Source organism: Psammomys obesus, unplaced genomic scaffold, assembly GCF_907164565.1.
Source record: "Psammomys obesus unplaced genomic scaffold, mPsaObe1.curated_primary_1811, whole genome shotgun sequence".
Lineage (NCBI taxonomy): Eukaryota > Metazoa > Chordata > Mammalia > Rodentia > Muridae > Psammomys > Psammomys obesus.
In genome coordinates this window covers 3,927,144-3,949,100 of record NW_026596234.1, presented here as the reverse complement: position 1 = coordinate 3,949,100, position 21,957 = coordinate 3,927,144, and the positions used below count along the sequence as shown (strand labels likewise).

Here is a 21,957-nt window from a genome sequence, read left to right as displayed (position 1 = left end):
TTCTTCTTCTTCTTCTTCTTCTTCTTCTTCTTCTTCTTCTTCTTCTTCTTCTTCTTCTTCTTCTTCCTTCTTCCTCCAAACCTTTGTGTAGCCCAGGCTGGCTCCAAACAGGCCATACAATGGAGCATGACACTAAACTTCTGATCCTTCTGCCTCTACCTCACAAATCCTGGAGCTCTGCCATGCCTGGTTAAATAGTATGTTTCAAAAGGAAATCCAAGGCTGATTTAACCCTCATGGTCCTTGGACTTGAGCGTCTTAAACACTAGGTGGGAAGAAGCCAGGTCCCAGAGATGTTGGGTAAACACTGCTGATATTTAGAAAATAACAATGACAAAAGGCACATAAAATAACAGTGTGTGGCTTTTTCCTTGCACATTCTGAGCATATGTGCTGAGCAAGCTCCTATGTCCTCTCCTGTGTCTCTGCTGGATCAGAGCGAGGATTTCCAGGGATCTAGTCCCAGTGTCCCTGCACCCAGGCAGCCTTTTTGAATGTGCCATTTGTTAGGTCTTTATCAGCTAGGACACCTCTCCAGAACCCCACACTCCTCCATTACTTTCTGGCTGAGAGTTACTGTTTTACACAGGCCACCTAAAATGATTTTCCTCAATAAAATGTGAGATAAACATTCCTAGTGATGGTTCCTGGAAAGGTCTGATTATTTCACTGACAGGGTTGAATTTTTAAACCATTTTAAAACCAATTTTTAAAACATTTCCATCCAGTGCCATCCACAGAATTGAGATGAGCTGGGAGGGTCACATGACCCAGACATGCTGGTTCACCCTGGGAATGAGGCCTGTGGATGATGTCAAACTTTCGTTTGACATCATCAGTGACAGGGACCAGTGACAGGTGGTCCCAAAGTCAAAACTTTCTAATGGCATACACACAAAGGGCACAGTTTCCTAACTATTCTAGACAGAGGGCTACATGTGATCATGGCAAAAAGCCACAGCCTGCCTTTGCTGACTGCTGGATTCTTTACAGGTGTTGTCCACCTTGATCATCTCACCTGCCCTGGGGCCTGGCCTCTGGCTTTGGGCCTGGGGCTCCGTGGAGTTGTTTTCAGAAGGGGTTCAGAGGGCCTTCCTTCTCTGACAGGCCCTCCTACATCTCTTGTAATGATCTCCCTGCAACTTTTTTTTTTAAATATTATTATTAGGATTAATGGAGGAGTATTAATTCCTTCTCTAAAGCTTTTAGTTAAATCACGGTTCTCTGAAATTGCTGAGACAGAATAATTTCTCCCCGTTCCTGGGTGTGTAAATCTTAAGGAGTGATGAGCCTCTGTTGCAGGTATGTTGATTGCATTCCAGGAAGAGACCCATACACAATTTTCACTCAGCAACAAAAGACTTTAAAAATAAGGACTCTAAAAGTGCCAGTTCGGGTTCAACCTCGGCATTTAATGGTCTCGGTAACATTTCTTTAATCATCTTCTATTTTTCCTTCCGTGATTTTGGAATCCTATTTTGACTTTGTATTTGAAGGGTGCACTTTTGTAGAATGGACATGGTAAAAAAAAATATTTTTTAAGACTCAAGACAAGATCTCAAGCACCGTTTTGTCCTAAACATAGTCAAGGAACAGGATGTCCATGAGGGGAGAGAACTTGGCCTGATTGCCTTTCATCATAGCAATTGGAGTGATGAGAACCGCCGAGAAAGTGAACTCTGAAAGAAAAGGCTCAGTGATGACTCTGAGAACTTTCCAAAGATTGTGCTAGAACAAGAACGTCAGAGGCGCCCCTTGATAAACATACTTTTTCTGGTCCCCTCTTGGGTCCCTCCTGCTGGTAGAGCTGGAGGCTGAAGCTGCTTCTGCCGGATTTCCAACCACCCACCAGCTTCTGTTACTTCCTGTTACTTTCTGGCTGCCTTCAGCCTCAGACATTGCCCATCTTCTCTGTCTGAGAGGACTGTCGGGCCCTCTGCCATCACTTTGCACCATACTGTTTTCCTAAAGAGATTGCATAAACCATAAGATGTCAGTAACAAATGAAGGCACCCTCAGACAATACAGCAGCTCTGCAAGAGGGGCTCCAAGAAAATCTGTCAGATAATTACATGGCTGAATAATTCAGGTTTATTAGTGATATAGCCCCGGGGGACAGGCACTTCCTGGATGGTTTCAACTCTTTCTGTGAACAGAGGTGGGCTTGGGTCATCACCTTTCAGTCTGAGCATCTTATTGCTGTATCTTTCACAGTGCTGATGACAGCTGCTTGGTGATATTGTGTGTGTGTGTGTGTGTGTGTGAGAGAGAGAGAGAGAGAGAGAGAGAGAGAGAGAGAGATATTGTGGCTCAGTGGGTAAAGGCATGTGTTGTCAAGCTTGATGGCATGAGTTCAATCCCTGGAACCCACAGGGTAGAAGGAAAGAGCTGACTCCTGAAAGTTGTCCTTTGAGTTCCACAGGAGAACTGTGATATGTGTACCCTCCAACAACAGCAATAGCAAACTAAGAATAAAATAAATCTTTGTCCCCATTAGATAGTAATTTCCATGAAGGGGATAAGCCTCCCTTAACCTCTGCACAAACATCTTAGCTCTTGGCACAATATTGGCTTGCATTCAGTGTTTGGTCAATATTCAAGCCTCAACAATATGGGTTCAAAAAATATAGACTTAAAATGGATTAAATAAATACTTCAATAAATGAGCGAATAACCATTCACAACATGATTAGTTTTAAAGATCTGCCCAGCTTTCTTGTAAGTGATTGCTTGTCTTAATTGCCAGCACGTTATGTGTTCTTTAATGGCAGAGACACTTTGGAACAATTTAATCTCAAATCAATTACAAGTTGCAGAGACGATCCCACCTTCCTGTTTATAATTTCCGCTTGCTTAGAAGGGCGACGAGGCTGATCCTGGAAGTTCAGTTTCCTACTTGATATTTCTGAGTCTGTGGCCTCCACATGAATGGAGTTTGGGGAGCTGTTGGGACAGACCAAAAGAAATTATTCAAATGACTCACATTTTGAGATAATGATATTTGAGTAATAAATTTATTAGCATTTTAATAAGGCCTGGAAATGAGACAGCCCAAAGCAGATTTGACATTAAAAAGGCCGATAATTCCATTGACAGTTTTGTCCTGTTGTCTCTGCCTGAGTTTTCTTTTTAATTATTTTACCAGTTTCTTATAGCATCTTCAAGAGAGCTAAATTTGCAATTGCTGTACCCGCTTAAGCAGTCTCTTCCTCCTGACGTGGCACGGCAATTATTTCTGAGAGAAATTATTAAGAGTGCGGCCTTTAATCAGGAGAAGAGCACGAAGCAGAGAGCCTCGATGAGAGACGATTCTCTAATAAGATCCCTGTAATTGAGTGTGGGCAGCCGGGTTCTGAAGATGCGTGGAGATGCAGAATCTATAATTCTGAAGGTGGGGGAAGTGATTCATAGGGTGTGGAGCTGAAACCTAAACAGGATGGCATTTTGCACTTTAAAATTTGGCCAGGGCACGACTTACTTTTTGAAAGGGGCCATTCATTTCAAAGCAAGTTAGTGTCCTGCTTCAATAATCCAAATTAGTTTAACACACTTCAGTGACATTTTTTGGGCATTTTTCACAATTGTTAGAGATAATTCACTTTTCTCTGTAGACTGCAGGGTTGAAAGCAAATTAAATCAATAGATTTTCTCCCTTCTCTCTCTTGGATGAGCCGGAAGTTATTGGTCAAATATGCACCGACCTTTCTGCTTAAGCTAAAAACCCAAACAACCTGTTGGGAAGACATTTGGCCAATCTGATTATCTTCTCTATACTAATTGGTTTTATTTCTTCAGTGAATTGAATGAATTGTCTGGTCATTTTGTCACCGTGGGGATGAAGCTTGATCCACTTAGATTGAGCGACTGTCCTTGGCCCACAGTGGAGCTGTAGCCATGTTTGCTTTGTGACAGCTCCATGCTGACACCTCCCAGGTGAGGATGAAAGCAGAGCCTGAGGACGTGGGCTTTCTCCACTTTGGTTTTCCTTGCCTGGAATCCGGGTTCCTAGATGACCCTAGGAACCTGGAGACTGATTTCTTACCTCTCATGCTTTCTCCTTCCAAGCTGATCTTTAAGTGGCGTCAACATTTATTTTTGAAAAAGAAATGTTGGCCTACACTGAAAACATTGGCTTCTTCCTGAGAGACATGTGTGTTCTGAGATGAAAGCCCTGTTGACTTCACCTCTGCCTCTGCTCACAACACCCGTACACGCTGGTGTCACCGGCCTCGCTCCAGCCTCTTAGTCCCTCTGTTCTCTCCTTGTGGGGCCTCTGCCTTTGCTCTTCCTTCTTCTGAAACACCTTTGTATGTGGACAATGCTATCACTCTGTGTCATTTATCATCCTCTCGAACACTTCCCTACCTTTATGGCTAGACTCTCCATTACCTCCCATGCCGTGTTCTCTCTACAAGAGTCTCTAATTGTCACACTCTGCTGTGCTGATGCCCTCTGTCTAATTGCTTCATGAACCCAGCACCATCTAAAACTCTCTTGTGTCTCTCCCCTGATCCCCATTACAGCAGAATCCTTCGAGGACAAGGTTCCTCTCAGCTGGAAGCCTGCTTTGTGGAAGGAACTCAGGTCCCATTTATTTGCTGAGCAGATGAGAAGTCCCAGCAGCCAGCTGCTTTGTAAGAGACAACACCATCACACATGCGCTCACTGAGATGGTACTGAAGGGAAACTCACAGCTTCCTAAACTTTTGCACTTCCCTGTTCGTTTTCAAAGCTGGTTTGCTCAGAATTACTGTACACAGTAAACCTAGCTGCTGACCTGTGGAGATAGAAGATCTTTTTAGATTTTTGTGCTTAAATGCAAGGGATGATGTGATTCTATACACCTTGTTTTCTTTTAGAAGCCCAGGAGAATTGGGTGTCTGATGGGTTTGTGAGACCCATGTCCATAGGAGATGATTCAGGGAGGTGATAATATGTGTGGAGACCAGAGGATATATCAGGTGCCATCTTTATTGTTTGTTTTGAGAGAAGGCATCTCATTGGCCTGGAGCTCACACATTGGCTAGGCTGGCAGGCCAGCAAGACCCAGGGATCCTCCTGTCTTTGTTTCTCCAGTTCTGGGATTACAAATTCATAACATTGAACACAATGTTCATCTTAGATCTCTAACTTTGACTATATATAGTGAGGCCTACAATGGAAGACCACCTGTGAAGCCCATTAAATTGCTTTTTGTATTTACCATTTCTTTTGTCTCTTCTTTGTCCTCCATTCATTCTTCCCTCTTTCAATTTTCTGTCCCTTTCTCCCTCCAACCTTTTCTGACTCCCTTTCCCCCCCCCTTCCTTCAATTTTCTTTTTGAATGGGGAAAAAGGGAGCCCATAAAATTTATTACATAGTTGAGGCATGAGTTTTAGCTTGTCCAGAGAGAAAGCAAACCTTAAACAGTTGGGGAATCTGGGAAGTGATTTTAATATGTTCCTAGAAAGGGAAATAGAGAAAGTGATGGGGACCTCAAAACCTACTAATGCTGAGGAAAACAATTGTTTTAAGAAAGGCGGTGCAATCCTAGTGTTTAGCGCAGCTCAGTGGAGACTGGCCTGCACCTAGACAGGAGGAAGGCTTCAAATAGCCACCTGAACAAGGTGTGGAGTCAGGGATCTGCACATGAGGATGGAGAGGATGGACAAGTGTGACAAAAACGCTACATGCAAGGGAGCTGAAGTCTTGGAAAGAGGGTCTTAGAGGAACAGTTGCTTGCTTCTGGCTTCGAGGGAGGTCATAGGTCAATCTGTAAGCATAGAAGTATGAGAAAGAGAAATAAATCTTAGAAGACTCCAAAATGAAAAAGGGTGGATGGGTGGGCAGGAGTTGCTAGCTTTCCTAATAAGCAGAAAGGTTTAGGGTTTTCAAACTCTGTGCTTGTGCAACTTTAATCAAAATAAGAGCGGATTTGACAATGTGCCCAGTACATCTTCCAGGGATCCAGGCATTCTGGATTTTGTTTTCAGCTTATCTTATAATGCAATCTAACCTCTTGGAAAGGACCGCCCTATGGTTCTTTTGGCCTGATTGTTGTTCCTTGTGAGGAAAAGGAGGAGAGGGCAAGGAGGAACAAAGGAGAGCAGGTGTGAGAGGCAAGTCTGTCTCTTTCTTTCCATGTGGAGACTGCTGCCACAGTAAATGACAATGTCACAGGTACCCACCTCACCCCCTGCTGCCTGGCACTTCAGTGGAGACCAAGTGTCATCACCAAGGAGCCCCCCCCCCCCCGCCATGGTGTACCGTATCGAGCTCTCTAGTCTGGCTACCTGGATCCAGAAGACTCAAAGTGATCTAAAATTAACCCAAAGAAAGCTGGGTGAAGGATACTCTGCGATGAGAGCAGACACTGTGTGGAACGTTATTTGAAATGTATACGCTTATGGAGTCATACTTGGGGACTTGGTTTTGCCATTTCTTTCTTTGAAGGAAGCAAAGAGAATGCGTTTGGCTGAGTGTGAGCTGGTTGGAGAATCAGAGTGCTGTGCTGGCTGTGTGAGCTGAGGCTCACAGAGCTGAGGGTGGTTGTGGAGACCCAGAAAGTCTCCTCAACACTCTTGCCTCAGTTCCTGATTCTAGATGTCTATAAACAAATGTGTTCCCTCTTTCAGGCCTAAATCTTCAAGGAGAGACATCTTGTGCCTGCACAGACTTGTCCATTGATCATAGGGACAGTGAGAAGGAAGGTGACTGCAGACAGACTTCAGAACCCATCTCTCCTGGCACAAGCTCAGAGACCATCCTGGAAATAGACAAGTCATCTCTGAAGGTGGGAACCATCATTCAGAGGTCCTGGTATCACTCTGATATCTCACTGGTGTCTCTCTGATATGTCTCTGTCATCTAGACTTAATGCCTTCATTCCCATATCACTGCCCATGCAGAAAATATCCTCGTCTCATTCTAGGGCTCCCCTGAACACTAAAACCAGACAAAACCACCCCCAAACATCTTACACTGAAAAATTAGCCAACGTTTGGGACTGCAGAGATGGCTCAGTAGGTAAAGTCACCTGCTGTGCATGTGTGAGGACCTGAGTTCAAATCCCAGAGCCCACAGCAATGCTGAGTGCCTATCTTGAGAGCCTACAACTTCAGCACTCATACAGGGAGATGGGAGGTGGAGACAAGAAAATCCCTAAAAGTTCTTGAGGCAGCTAGCCTGGTGCATGCAGTGACAAACAACAAAGAGGGCCCAGGTGAGCAAGGTTGACTCCCACAGGATGCTATCTCCTGACTTTCGTATGTCACACATGCGGTTGGCTGTCTTTGGTTGTGAAACTGTTGGGATGTTCTCTGGAAAGCCTCAAGTCTGTGTGATTAATCCCCACATAAGAAGGTGCTGCTATACTGCAGATGTTCCTGCAGTGTGAAACTATCCCAGGCGGATCTGTGTCGGCACCACACGCCCCCTTGACCCATCCTGCTGGCTGGAGACAGGAAGTGTGGGGCCAGCTGAGTAGTGGAGTTGTTTGCCTTCACACAACACAATGGGAATGCACAGTGACCTATTTTGTACCAATCAGGAGCTCATTAGTTATTAATGGAAACTTATCGAGGGATCCTGTTGAGGGGCCACGCTCAGGAAAGAGTCGTCAAGACCTCAAGACCTCGCTTTCATTACAGGACCATGCTTCTGATCACAGTTTTCTCTACACCGATTAACCTCTCCCCCTATTTCTTTCCCTTTGCATTTGTGTTGTAGGGTGTTTCTCCAACTGCTGGTGAGCAGAATGACTGTTCTCAGGAGAAGAAACATGGTACCGGGCCGGCACTATCTCTGCAATCTAATACGTTCTTGGCAGTGTCTCAGGAAGATCTTCTGCCCCAGGACAAGGGTCTTGATGTTGGACCGCCAGGGACTCAGCTGCTGCCTTCCCAGGCTCAAGTCTCCATCGCTCCCAAGGCATGCACCTCCCCAGAAGTTCCAGAGCCACCTGCTTCCTTTAGACCCAAAGGAGCATTTCCACACCACGACACCGCTACCTCTGTGGCTGCCATCTGTGCTTCTGTGGGGACAAGAACAGGACACAGCACCCTGGGGGTTCACAGCACAGAGTCCTCTGAAGAGCAGTCTGTGGCACAAAGCTCCCCAGACAGAGGAGTCGTGCCGGACAGCATGCTGCAGGCATGTCTTCCAGAGAGGCCTTCCTCTGGCCAAAGGTCACCTGGGAAGACTAGTGTAGAAATGCCACCTTCAGGACCGAGTTCAATCAGCTCACAACAGGGGGAAGCGAGGGCCCAGGGAGAGTTTTCTTCCTGGGGCCAATATGGATGTGGGGAAGGGGCTGTCCACTGTGCTGCATCAGGAAGTGAGGATGGGACTAGCCAAGCTGAAGCATTAACCACCCCCAGGAGTGTCACAGCTCCTGCTGACCAAGCAGAGCCCTCAGAGGTCCCCGAAGCCCCTTTGAGATCCATCCGAAAGACGAGCTTGGAAGGAATGCGAAAGCAGACTCGGGTGGAGCTCAGTGACACCAGCAGCGATGATGAGGACAGACTGGTTATAGAGATATGATATGCTTCCAGAGAAAGATGGTGGCTATGGTCAAGGACCAAGTGTAATGGGCACCTAACTCTGTTTATAAAACATCAATAGACTGGGAAAGCCATCTGAGATTTCTTCAAGCCAACTCTAACCATGCCCAGATCCAGCCGAAGCTTTCTTTAGCTTCTCTCAGACAGATCTTGGGCTTCTCACATTGATCTCAAAGAGTCAAGATGGCTGGAAGTGCCATGTCAAGAGGCTCCATGGACACAGCTCCGGCATGAGCGATGTTGTAATCCACTGCCTCAGCCAGTAAAATGACACTAACCAGACGAGCCATATGCGACATTGTTCCTGACCGGTGAGACCCGGCACCACCACCATCACTAAGTTAGGAGTGACAAGCAAATTTGGGGCCATCCAGGTAGTTTGAGAAAAAAGGATGGGATGTAAACTGGACACCAAGACCTGCCTACACACTTCAGAGACTAACCACAGATGCATTCGAAAACTGGTCAGGGCCAGCCATCTTCTTAATGGACACTGTAAATATCCATCACAACTGCTAAGGCCCTTTTGTATGTTGCACAAATGGTCAGTACTTGTTTCTGGTCCCAAAACACAAGCACGTACAGCCCTTGTACCTGGTGCCTTTTCCGTGAGACCCCCTCCCCCCCATAAAAAAGACCTTGTGTTTTTTCTTTTCTTTTTTTTTTTTTTAAGATCTTGCAAAGGAACATTGCATTAAGTCAGTAAAATAGTCACTGTAATGAGTCATTTTTTTTTGAAGGGAAAATTCATTTTCCCCCCTCTGATTCTTTTTGTCATACTGGGCTATGAGCAATTTCAATTAGAGGGTTACATTTTAGTAATCTGTGCAGGTTGAAGTGATGCCTGTTCCTCATGATAGAGCCTTTCAAACTTCCTCCGGAAGCTTCCTTGACATCAAACTAATTGGAGTTTTGACGCTGTTTTCTATCTTGCTAATTTTATTTTGGGGGCTTGGTGTTACTTTGCTGTCAAATTAAATCAACCTTTGTATTGCGCATCTCCGAACAGCACAGATCAAACCCCCAGCACTCCTACCTGGCGTGCCGTGTCGTTGTGCAGAGGCCGGGTCTGCCTCAGCTGGCCTACTGTGCAGGCCTCAGGCTCTCAGCCTTCCTCTTCTTCCAGTTAAATGGGAGAGGGAACTTTCCAGAAGTTTACACTGCTCATTCCTCTACAATTTTTCTACTCGCCTCGTTATGATTTTGTACAATTTGTGACTTCTGGCCCAGCTTCTGGCTTCACTCCAAGGTAATGGCACTCACGTCTGTGCTCCCAGGCCTGGCAGCCGTGAGAAGAGCCTGCCTCACACGTGCCAACATGCTTTTTTCTTAAATCCTCACCTGTGAGGGAGTACGGTCCAAGTGTTTTCGTGTGACTTTTCCAGTTTTGCTGTTACCCACAGAGAACCTCAGTGAAAAAGCAGCTTCCCCTTATTATTATTTTCTTTTTAGTCCACATCTGTGGACACCACGCAGTTATTCAGATGTATCTCACCTATGGTACCCTAACCAACAGCAGCACAGAGGGGTTGAAAGGAACTAGACATTGCCTCAGTGCTTCCTAAACAACATGAGAGTGGCGTGGTGATCGGCTGCCCTGTGGAAGACCTGTATGCGAGAAAGGCAGCAGGGGAGCCTGGCGATGACTGGCTCTGTGAGTGAGACATCAATGAGAAAGGGACCCGGATGGAGGAGCTGAGCGCATCTGTGGGGCTGGATCCTGGTGGGCGTAGCCGATAGAGGAACCACGAGCTCCTTGACGTGTGTGTCCACACAGCCTGGAAGCATACCCCATGGAAAACGTTGCCCCGGAGTCGTCATGCTCAAGATGCTGAAGAACAGTCTGGATATGCAAATTCTGTTCTGGTACCACCGCTATGGGGTATGTGAGCTGAGGGGAAAAACGGGCTAATCCCCACCCTCAGCCCCACCCCGAACTCCTGACTTTGGAGTGCCACCACCCACTTTATAAATCAGAATTTTTAATTTTAATTTGATTTTATTTTGTTTTTTTGTTTGTTTGTTTGTTTGTTTGTTTTGCTTTTGAGGCAGGGTTTCTCGGTATAGGCCTGGCTGTCCCGAGACTCACTCTGTAGACCAGGCTGGCCTTGAACTCACCGAGATCTGCCTGTCTCTTCCTCCCAAGTGCGTGCCACCACTCACTGCCAGACTAAGTCAGAGTTTCTCAAACAAAAAGCACAACACTGAGAGCAGAGAGCGTGTATGTAGGTGGAACAGGCTCCTTTGTCTCAGGAGTTACAGGACAATAGGGGCAGGACTGCTTTACAGGACAGTGGTTCTCAACCTATGGCTCATGACCTCTTTGGGGGTCTAATGACCCTTTAACAGGGGTCACCTAAGACCATTGGATTTACCTTGTGATTCATAACAGTATCAATATTATAGTAACGAAGCAGCAACAAAAATAATTTCATGGTTGGAGGTCCTCACACATCTGAGAAACTGTACTGAAGGGTCACAGCATTAGGAGGGCTGAGAACCACTGTCCTGGATCTTTATTTCCAGGTGACTGTTAAGACACAAGAGGCTCACCAGGCCCATGTCATAATCATAGCTCCAAAAAGCACAGTGGGGGCTCTGCCTCTTCTGACCCAGCATGACTAGCTGCCACCCCCAAGCCTGGGTCCAAGGCTGCAGGATATTGGTTCTATCTCTTTAAACCCCTGCGTCTCTCACAAAGCCAGGCAGCTGGTCAGACCCGTTGCTTCACCTGGGCACGAAGTGCCAGGCTCCCCAGGGGTCACTTACTTTAAATCAACATCAATGTGTGAACTCTGTATTTCAATAGATTTTTTTTTCAACCAAACAATCATTTAAAATGGCCATGGGACAAGCTAGCTACTGAAAGTATCCTAAAGTAAGATATTTTTTGGTTTGGTTTGGTTTGGTTTGGTTTGGTTTGGTTTGGTTTGGTTTTAATGGGGAATCCTTTCTATAATGCCACAAATAGTCACTGATTTTTATAAATCTAATTTTATTGAGGCGAAATACAATTATAAGACAACTAAAAGAAAACTTTCACCCATAAAACCCAAAACTCATTTTGGGTTATTAAAAAAATTCTAGCATTTACCAGTTGGTCATTGGTACAGTTTGACAATACTACAAGTGCTTAACAAATGATGGTTCAGGAAAAACAAATCTATTTTCAATGCTGAGGATGTAACTCAGTGGTAGAATACTTGCCAGGTGTGCATAAGGCCCTGGGTTCAATTCCCAGAACCACATATAAAAAAAGTATTTTGCAACAAGGCCTGCATATTGTTTGCCATGCGGTTATTCATATGTACCTTCATGTCTTAAGCAATTGGTGCCTCAGCTTCCTTCATGGAGATGAGTGCCAGGGGTGCAGGCACAGAATGGGAGAAAGAGGGCTTTGGATTCTTTGCAGCCCAAGTGCCACTGCTCATGGTGTCTGACACTGACCACTGACTGTCCTCCACAAGAGCTGTGCCTGGCCACGTTTTGAGACACATGGAGGAGCAAGGTCTCCCATCTCTCCACTTGGTCAACTCTTTAAGCTTTCTGAGTTTTGGTGGCCACCCTGACCCTCCTTTTTGTAAGGTGCCATGGGAGCTGTTCTCACCTCCTTGCTAGGTCTAAGCTTGACATCTCAGAGGATGTGGTTCTTGGAAGGCCCAAGAACCACAGCTCACAACCTGTGATTTGTTTGCAGGGTGGTGGTGGGAGGAGGGGTGGGGGGTGAGATGTAGAGGAAAAAGAGAGACTGAGGGAAAGGAGGGATGGGGAGAAGTTGGGAGGGGAGGGAGGGGGAGAAGGAGGAGAGAAAGAGTGATTGTTTGGATTGCTCACAACTCGGTGAGTAACTTAGAACCAACCGGAAGTTCCCTTTCCTAAATGCTGCCTTCTAAAGCTGGCATCTGAAGGAAGCTTAGCCTTGCAGCGGTGTGGTGTGACCACTGTCCTCAGCATGAGAGATAAACGGTTCTCAGCCTCATGCCAGAAACCACTTCCTTGAGTCTGCATCCATTACTTAGAATGATTACATTATTCATTTCTTCCCCAGCATAGGAATTTGCATTTTGCACAGAATTTACCTGGTGCAGCAGATTTTTATAGTTACGGGAATGTGCGTCTGCTTGGCTCCCTAGATGTCATTTAATAAGGCAGAGGGATGTCATTAATAATGGCCCACCAGGCTCTGGGTGATCAAATTCCTACAACTACGACAAGATGGGCCTCTGTGTTTTTCTTTACTCCAGTTCAAGAAGCATTGGCTTTTGAAGCACTACATTTGTCCATCTCTTTCAAAACTCATTAAATATAGGTGTCAGGATCTAGAACAGTCTCGTGCGAGTGGTAGATTTCAACAGTTGTGTGTGTCTTCTTCATACTCTGCATTCATGTGTTAATATGTATAATTTGGTCTGAAGAAATATACGAAAATGTGAGCATACTGCATCACCATGGGGAGAAAAGGAGCCAGGAAAAGTCAGTCCTGTCACTAGGAGCACTAGAGAGTGACCCGAGTGCTTCCAAGCACAGGCCGCTCTGTCGGGGCTCAGTGTTCTAGCCTTTGCTTGTGAAGAGGAAGCGCTTGGCTTCCTGGTTGGGGAATGCCCCCCCTTCTTTATATGGTTAAATTATTTTCTTTTGATAAAAATAAAATGTAAAAATGAAAATGTCTTGTGTTATTAATGTCTCATTAATTTTAAACCAAACCACCCACATAACTTCCTGTAAGATTTTACTTCTGACTATTCCCAACTCGATAACCAGACACTCTGTCTGCCATATTGGAATTCCACTCCAGTCAATAAAAGGATGGGATGATAGCAAATTTCCCTTTCTCCTTGTACTATTATTCACCTCGAGTGCCTCAATTGTCACATGACCTGCCTCAATTTATAGTTTTTAACTTAGAAATACTTTTTTTAAAATTCTTAAATTTAAATTTAAATTTTAAAAATTCTTAATTCTTAAATTCTTAAACTTTGAAACCACATGGAAGCACTCACTAGGCGCAGTGCAATAATCCAAGGCTCTCCCCTGTGGACTCGATGGTTCTTGAAAGCTTAATGTTACCCATCAACAAAGAAAACATTTGTACATCAAAATCATCCCTCTGTGTGAAGATACTTTTTCCCACCCCAGCATAGTGTTATCCCCCTGCATATATGGACTCATGAAGTAAATGGGTCTGATGCTTTGGAAGAAATACTGTGACTGGGGACTTGGAACACGTGTACTAGTTGATGTCTCTTAACTGCTTATTTCCAAACTCCTCAAACTCTAGCTGTAAGAAATTAGTCCATCAATTCTCAGACTTCAGTCATTTGAAAACCATGTCAATGGTTTTGTCAGAGGTTTCAAAATGACACTCTGGGGTATACTGTTTGCTTAATATTCTTACTTAAACATCTCTGCAGTTCAGAAAAGATTATTGCTCTAAGCAACAATATCTGCAAGATATCTCAAGTTTGGGTGTACTAGCTAGGTACTTTTTCTAATATACATTTAAACACAAAATCATTAAAATCATTCATCCACGTGTCACTTGAATATCATGTATATGCCACAAATGTTGTGCTCCTTATACTTGGGGAAACACTGATGTAATCTAAAGGTGTAGACTCTCTTAGAGTCTCCAATAATCGTAGTTCCCGCTCAGCATGGTTTCTGTCCTCATTGTTTTCTCCAAGATTCTGAAACTGGTGACCACATACAGAATTGTAAATATAGAGCTAAGTGTTCTCTATCAAAAGTTACAGCTGAGATCAGTTACAGTTAAGAGTGTTGTGTTTGCTTTGTAAAGAACCTGAGTTCAATTCCCACAGCCCACATTAGAAGGCTCACTATTTGGAGCTTTGTGTTCCATAACTTCCACTCCAGGGAGGAAATAATGCCCTCTGCTGGCCTCCACTGGCACCTGCACTCGTAGGCACATGCACATATACACACACAGCCTCACAGGCATCCATGTAGTTAAAAGGAAATAAATGGACGTGATAGTATATGCCTTTAACCCCACTATTCAGGAAGCAGAGGCAGACAGCTCTAAGTGAGTTCCAGCCAGTCACATAGGGGGAAAAAGTTGATTTCCCCCTGTGGCCTATTATTATCTTTTGAGTGTAGCTAAGGGATATCACCTCCTGCTATTATCCTGCTAAATGAACAGAGCACTAAAACAACTCATAATGACATATTGCTGTACCCGCAGTGCCTCTCACAACACCCATCAAAGAAGCTTCTTTTTGCGATAGATGGTAATGAATACAGAGCCCCAGATTGGACAGTGTCCCAGAGATTGAGAGACTCTGAAGTATGCAGACCGAATTGGTATGGCTTTATTGAGCCCTTCCCCTTGGAGTTCAGGAACCTATGCCAAAGAGGTTTAGAAGATTGTCAGTTCCAGAGGTGATGGCTGACTCCAAGAAAACAGACACAAGTGGACCAATGCACACACAAGACCTACACAGGTTCAAATCAGACAAATGTCAGCATGGATAAGTGGAAATAATCCTACTTAGAAGTTATTTACAATTGAAAACTAGGAAATCAGTTTTCTCCAATAGAGTATGTGGTGGTTTAAGTAAAAATGGCTCCCTTAAGCTTACATATTTGAATGTTTAGTCAACTGGGAGTGGCACTATTTGAATGGATTAGGGGGTGTGGCCTTGTTGGAGGAAGTGTGCGACTGCTGATGGGCTTTGAGGTTTCAGAAGCCCATGCCAGAACCAGTCATGTACTCTCTCTGATCTGTGGGTAAGGATGTAGCTCTTGGCTACTTTTCCAAGTACCACACCTGCCTTTTGCCATGTTCCCCACCAAAAAGATAGTGGACTAAACCTCTGAAATTGTAAGCAAGCCCCCAGTTCAATGCTTTCCTTTATGAGTTGCTATAGTCATGGTTTCTCTTCACAACAATAGAACAGTGACTGTTTCTGCATAGTTAGGGTTTCTATTGCTGCAACAAAATACCACGATCAAAAAGCAAATTGGAAAGGAAAGGGTTTATTTGGCTTATACTTTCATATCACTGTTCATCAAGGAAAGAAGTCAGGACAGGAGCTCAAACAAGGTAGGAACCTGGAGTCAGGGGCTGATGTAGAGGCCATGGGGGGGGTGCTGTTTGTGCTTCATGGCTTATTCAGCTTGCTTTCTTATAGAACCCAGTGCCACCAGCCCAATGATAGCACCACCCACGATGGGCTGGGCCCTCCCCTATCAATCACTAATTAAGAAAATGCCTTACAGGCTTGCCTATCATCTGATCTTATAGAAACATTTTCTTAATTGAGGTCCCCTCCTCTCAGATGGCTTTAGCCTGTGTCTAGCTGGCATAAATCCATCCAGCCCTGAGAATCATTGCTTTATTCTAGATCCCAGATCCTACAAGTATTCCTGGAACCCCACAAGCCACTTTGGCCATAGAAGCAGGTTGGATAATTGCAGACCTATCCCTTATCTCCTCCAAGATTAATCTTTTCTGAGCCTGATACTCCAACCAAGGACCATTCATGGATATAACCTAGAATCCCTGCTCAGATGTAGCCCATGGCAGCTCAGTATCCAAATAGGTTCCCTAGTAAGGGGAACAGGGAGTGTCTCTGACATAAACTCAGTGGCTAGCTCCTTGACCACCTCCCCTGGACAGGGGTTGAGCCTTGCCAGAGGAAGACAATGCAATGAGTTCTGATGAGACTGGATAAGCTAGGGTCAGATGAAAGGGGAGGAGGACCTCTCCATTAGTGGACTTGGAGAGGAGCATAAGAGGAGATGAGGGAGGAGCGTGGGATTGGGAGGGGAGTAGAGAGGGGACTACAGCTGGGATACAAAGTGAATAAACTGTAATTAACATAAAAATAAAAATTTAATTAAAAAAGAAGGAAATGCCTATTAAGGTACAGAACACCAAATAGACTGGACCAGAAAAAGCAAGTCCCCTCAATACATAATAATCAAAACACTAAATGTATAGAACAACAATAACAACAACAAAATATTAAAAGCTGCATAGGAAAGAGATGACCAATCAACATAAAGGCAAACCTATGAGAATAACGCTTGAATTCTCAGTGGAGACTTTAAAAGCCAGAAGGGCCTGGACAAATGTTCTACAGACTCTTAGAGATCACAGATACCAGCACAGGCCACTATACCCAGCAAAACTTTCAGTTATAATAGGTGGAGAAAATAAGACGTTCAGTGATAAAACCAAATTTAAGCAATATATATTTACAGAAGTTACTAGATGGAAAACTCCAACCTAAGGAGATTAACCATGCCCAAGAAAACATAATAAATACATAATCCCAGACCAGCAAATCAAAAGAGGGGACACATCACCCACACACACACACACACACACCATGTACACACCCTATAAACATACATAAGCCACAAAAAACAAAAGGATAAGAAGAATAAACAAACACTGCGTATTAATAGCTCTCAACATTAATGGTCTCAATTTCCCCAATAAAAAGGCATAGACTAACAGAAGGGATGTGAAAACAGAACTCATCCTTATGCTGCAGAAAGAAACACATTAACATCAAGGGTCAACATCACCTCAGGGTAAAGGGTTGAAAAAAGATATTCCAAGAAAACAGACCTAAGGAACAAGCTGATTTAGTCATTTTAATTGACAAAATAGACTTTAAATCAAAACTAATTAAAAGAGATAAGGAAAGACAATGCATATCATCGAAAGAAAACTCTGCCGAGAGGGTATTGTTCTTCTAAACATGAATGCACCAAACAGAAGGAATCCCAACTTCATAAAAGAGAAATTACAGCTTAAATCATTTATTGACGTTCACACACTGATAGTGGGGGACTTCAATTCTCCACTCTTGTCATCCAGACAAAAAATAAACAGAGAAATACTGCCACTAACTGACATCATAAACTCAATGGTTATAACAAAAATTTACAGAACATTTCATGCAAATGCAAAAAAATATACCTTCTTCTCAGTACCTCACAAACTTTCTCCAAAATTGCCCACAAACTGGGACACAAAGCAACAGACACAAGAAAGTTGAAACAGTACCCTGTATCCTATCTGACCACCACAGATTGAAAGTAGATACCAACAACAACAGAAACAACAGAAAGCTTACAAAATCAAGGAAGCTGAGCAACTTTCTGCTGAATGAAAAATGGGTCACAACAGAAATTAAAGACTGTTTAGAACTGAATGAAAATGAAAACACAATATACCCAAATTGATGGGACCCAGTGAAGGCTGTGTTAAGAGGCAAATCTATAGCATTAAGTGCCTACATTGTAAGAAATGGAGAGATCTCATACTGGTAACTTAGCAACACACCTGGAAGACTAGAACAAAAAGAGAAATTCACAAACAAACGTAGGCGGCAAGAAACAATCAAGGTCAGGGATGAAGTCAATAAAACAGAAACAACAACAACCACAAAGTTTCAAAGAATCAAGGAAATAGAGTTGTTTGTTGAGAACTCAATAAGGTTAACAAGCCCTTGTCACAATTAACTAAGAGGCAGAGAAAGAAGATCCACATGAACAAAGTTAGAAATGAAAAAGAGAAGATAGCCAACAACACTGAGGAAACTCAGAGAATGATAAGAACATACTTTAAAAAACCTATACTCCACCAAATTGGAAAATATTTTTCCTTGATGGGTACCACTTACCAACGTTAAATCAAGAGCAGACACACAACTTAAACAGACCTGTAATCCCTAATGGAGTAGAAGCAGGAATTAAAAGTCTCCCAACCAAACCAAACTAAACCAAACAAAACAAAAGCCAGGGAGAGAATTTTAGTGCAGAATTCTACCAGACTTTCAAAAAAGAGTTGATGTCAATACTCCTCAAATTTTTCTACAACATAGAAACAAAACCAACACTTCCTAATTCATTTTATGAGTTGCCCTAAAAAAACAAACCACATAAAAACCCAACAAAGAAAGAAAATTACAGAGCAATTTCCATAATGAACATAGACATAAAAATTCTCAGTAAAATACTTGCCAACCAAACCCAAGAACACATCAAAAAGATCATACACCAAGATCAAGAAGGCTTCATCTGAGAGATGCCAGTGTGATTCAATATATGTGAATTTTTTCAACATACGTAAATTGATAAATGTAAATCACCACATAAACAACCTGAAATACAAAACAAAACAAAACAAAACAAAACAAAAAACCCACATGATTATCTCATTAGATGCAGAAAAGATCTTTGATAAAATCTAACACTCCTTCATGATGAAAGTACTGGGGAGATTAGGGATAAAAGGGCATACCTCAACATAAGAAAGGCAATTTACAGCAAGCCCATAGTCAATATCAACTTAAATGGAGAGAAATTAAAAGCAATTCCATCAAAATCAAGAACAAGACAAGGTCATTCACTCTTTCCATGCCTAGTAAATACAGTACTTGAAGTTATATCTAGAGAAATAAGACAGCCAATGGTGATCAAAGAAATACAAATGGGAAAGGAAGAAGTCAAAATATCATTATTTGTAGATGATATAATAGCATATATAAGTCATTTTAAAAATTCCACCAGGGAACTCGTACAGCTGATAAACATTTTCAGAAAAGCAGATGGACACAAAATTAACTCACAAAAATCAGTCGCTTTTCTATATAGAAATGACAAACAGACTGAAAAATAAATATGGGAAACAACACCTTTCACAATGGCCTCGAACAATATGAAATATCTTAGGGTAACTCTAACCAAGCAAATGGAAGACTTGCATGATAAAAACTTTATGACATCGAAGAAAGGTATCAGAAGATGGAGAGATCACCCTTGCCCATGGATCAACAGGATTTACATAGTAAAAGTGGCCATCCTACCAAAAGCGATCTACAGATTCTATGCAATCCCTATAAAAATTCCAACAAAATTCTTCACAAATCTTGAAAAAACAATTCCCAGCTTCATAAGAAAGCACACACACACACACACACACACACACACACACACACACACACAAGTGTAGATAAGACAATCCTGAATTATGAAAGAACTGGTGGAGGTATTGCCATTCCTGATTTCAACAGCATGGTATTAGCATAAAAACAGACGTGTGATCAATGGAATCAAATTGAAGGCCCAGACATAAATCCACACACCTATGGACTCCTGATTTTTTATAAAGAGGCCAAAAATCCACATCAGAAAAAGGAGAGCACCTTCAACAAATGGTGCTGGTCAAACTGAATGGCTGCATGTAGAAGAAGCCAAATAGATCCATACTTATCACCCTGCACAAAACTTAATTCCAAATGTATATTAAAGACCTCAACATAAAGTCAGATACACTGAACTTGACAGAAGAGAAAGCAGGGAACAACCTTGAACTCACTGGCATAGGAAAAGACTTTCTGAACAAAATACAGCACAGGCACTATGACCAACAGTTGATAAATCAGACCCCATGAAGCTAAAAATCTCCTGCACAGCAAAGGACACTGTCATTTGGATAAAGCAACAATCTACAGAATAGGGAAAGATTTTTACAAACTACACATTCACTAGAGGGCTATTACCCAAAACACACAAAGAACTTTAAAAAAAAATATTCAGAAAACAACCCAATTTTAAAAATGAGGTACAGATCTAAGCAGAAATTTCTCAAAAGAAGAAACTCAAATGGCCGAGAAACATTTAAAGAAACGTTCAACGTCCCTAGTTATCAGAGAAGTGCAACTCACAGCTATTTAGATATCTCATCTTACAGCAGTCAGAATGACTAAGGTTGGTAAAACAAGTGCCATCTCATGGTGGTGAAGATGTGCAGGGGAGGAATACTGCACCGCTGCTGGTGAGGTTGCAAGCTTGCACAGCCACTATGGAAATCAGGGTGCAGTTCCTCAGGAAGATGGGAGTCGATCCGCCTCAAGACCCAGCTGTACAATTCCTGGGCATAAACGAAAAGGACTCCTCACTGTACTATGCAGACACTTGCTCAACCGTGTTTATTGCTGCTCCCTATTCATAAATTGGAAACAACCTAGATTTCTCTCTACAGAAGAATGTATAAAGAAAATTTTGTGTATTTACACAATGGAGTACTATTCAGCCTTTTTTTTTTTTAATGAAATCATGAAATTTACAGCTAAATGGGTGGAACTAGAAAAAAAAATCGTCATGAATGAGGTAACCCCGACCCAGAAAGACACATATGGTAGGTATATAAGTGGTATAATATCCACTTATATGTGGATATTAGCTTTCCAGTCAACAATTAGCAAGTAGAGCTACAGAGTTTAGGTATAGAGTGAGAGATAGAGCTCCCTCAAAACAGGGAAGTTAACATGGTTAAGGGGGCTGGCTGCCATAGGAGAATCAAGTGGGGAAGTGGAGGAAAGAGGGGGATTAAGGAAGAAATGTGGGGAGAAACAGCTAAAATTAAGGGTCATTTAAAGGATAGTTTGGAAACCTAACGCAATAGAAACTCTCTAAAAATACATACATATATGAAGGCAGTCTAAATGAAATAGTCAAATAATGGGAGAGAAAAAGTCCCAACTTGCCATCTCTTTCCACCAAATGAAATTTCCAGTACGAGGATTAGTTTACATATAGTTGAGTCATTGGTCAAAGGGGTCCCGTGGAACACCCCAACAGGCTGTTGCTCTCCACAAACTGACTGTAAGGTCCCCAGTGCTGACGACAACAGCTATGCAACATAGAACATGGAGAAGACAAGCTGGTGCCTACACAGAGCCTTCATCCCTATGCAATAGGGTCTTTGGTACAGGAAGGTACTCTGCATGATACCAAAAGGAATTTAAACACCAAAACAGCCACAAACCCTGTGATCTACATGGTGTCCTGCTTGCAGGATGTGCTAGGGCAATGGTGGCGCAAAGCTAATTTGACTTAAGACACACTCCAAGAGATGTAACCCGTACCTGATACTGCTTGAGTGACCAAGAATCTGGGACTAAATAGTCTGGGGTCTTAGGCTAAATCTAAATACTACTGTTCCAAAACCAAAACAAGATACAGGAAAAAATGTAGCAATAAAATGAGTGCTATTGATGACATTTTGCCATAAGCAGATGTCAGTGCCTTGCTCAGCTGCCTTCAGGGACTCTTCTTCCTGAAGCAGATGAGAAATAATACGGAGACCCACAGCCAGTCAACATGCAGAGAGTGAGAGACCTTTAAAACACACAGCTCTAAGTGGCTTGTCTCCATCAAATCTCTCCCCTCAGGGCTCAGGGAACCATGCAGAATGGGAGGCAGAAAGGATAAGAGCCAATAGGGATGAGAACACCAAGGAAACATGCTCTCTAAATTAACATAGTTGACGCATGTATGTGCGGACCTACGGAGTCTGAGGTAGAATGCACAGGGCCTGCACAGGTCTGCACCACATGGGGTTTAAGAGCTGAAAGGAAAAGCGGACACACGCCC

General features: G+C 43.1%; 1 protein-coding gene across 1 annotated transcript in view; it reads left to right on the top strand.

Annotated features, from left to right (window-relative positions):
• The window catches only part of Znf831 (zinc finger protein 831), a 63,595-nt gene extending 55,007 nt beyond the window's left edge, over positions 1-8,588 (top strand). Inside the window, exons 4-5 of the mRNA XM_055596259.1 lie at positions 6,616-6,773; positions 7,709-8,588. Of these exons, the coding sequence (XP_055452234.1) occupies positions 6,616-6,773; positions 7,709-8,521 (971 nt within the window). The 3' untranslated portion in view covers positions 8,522-8,588. The remainder of the gene's footprint in view (positions 1-6,615; positions 6,774-7,708) is intronic.
• The last annotated feature ends 13,369 nt before the right edge of the window (positions 8,589-21,957 follow it).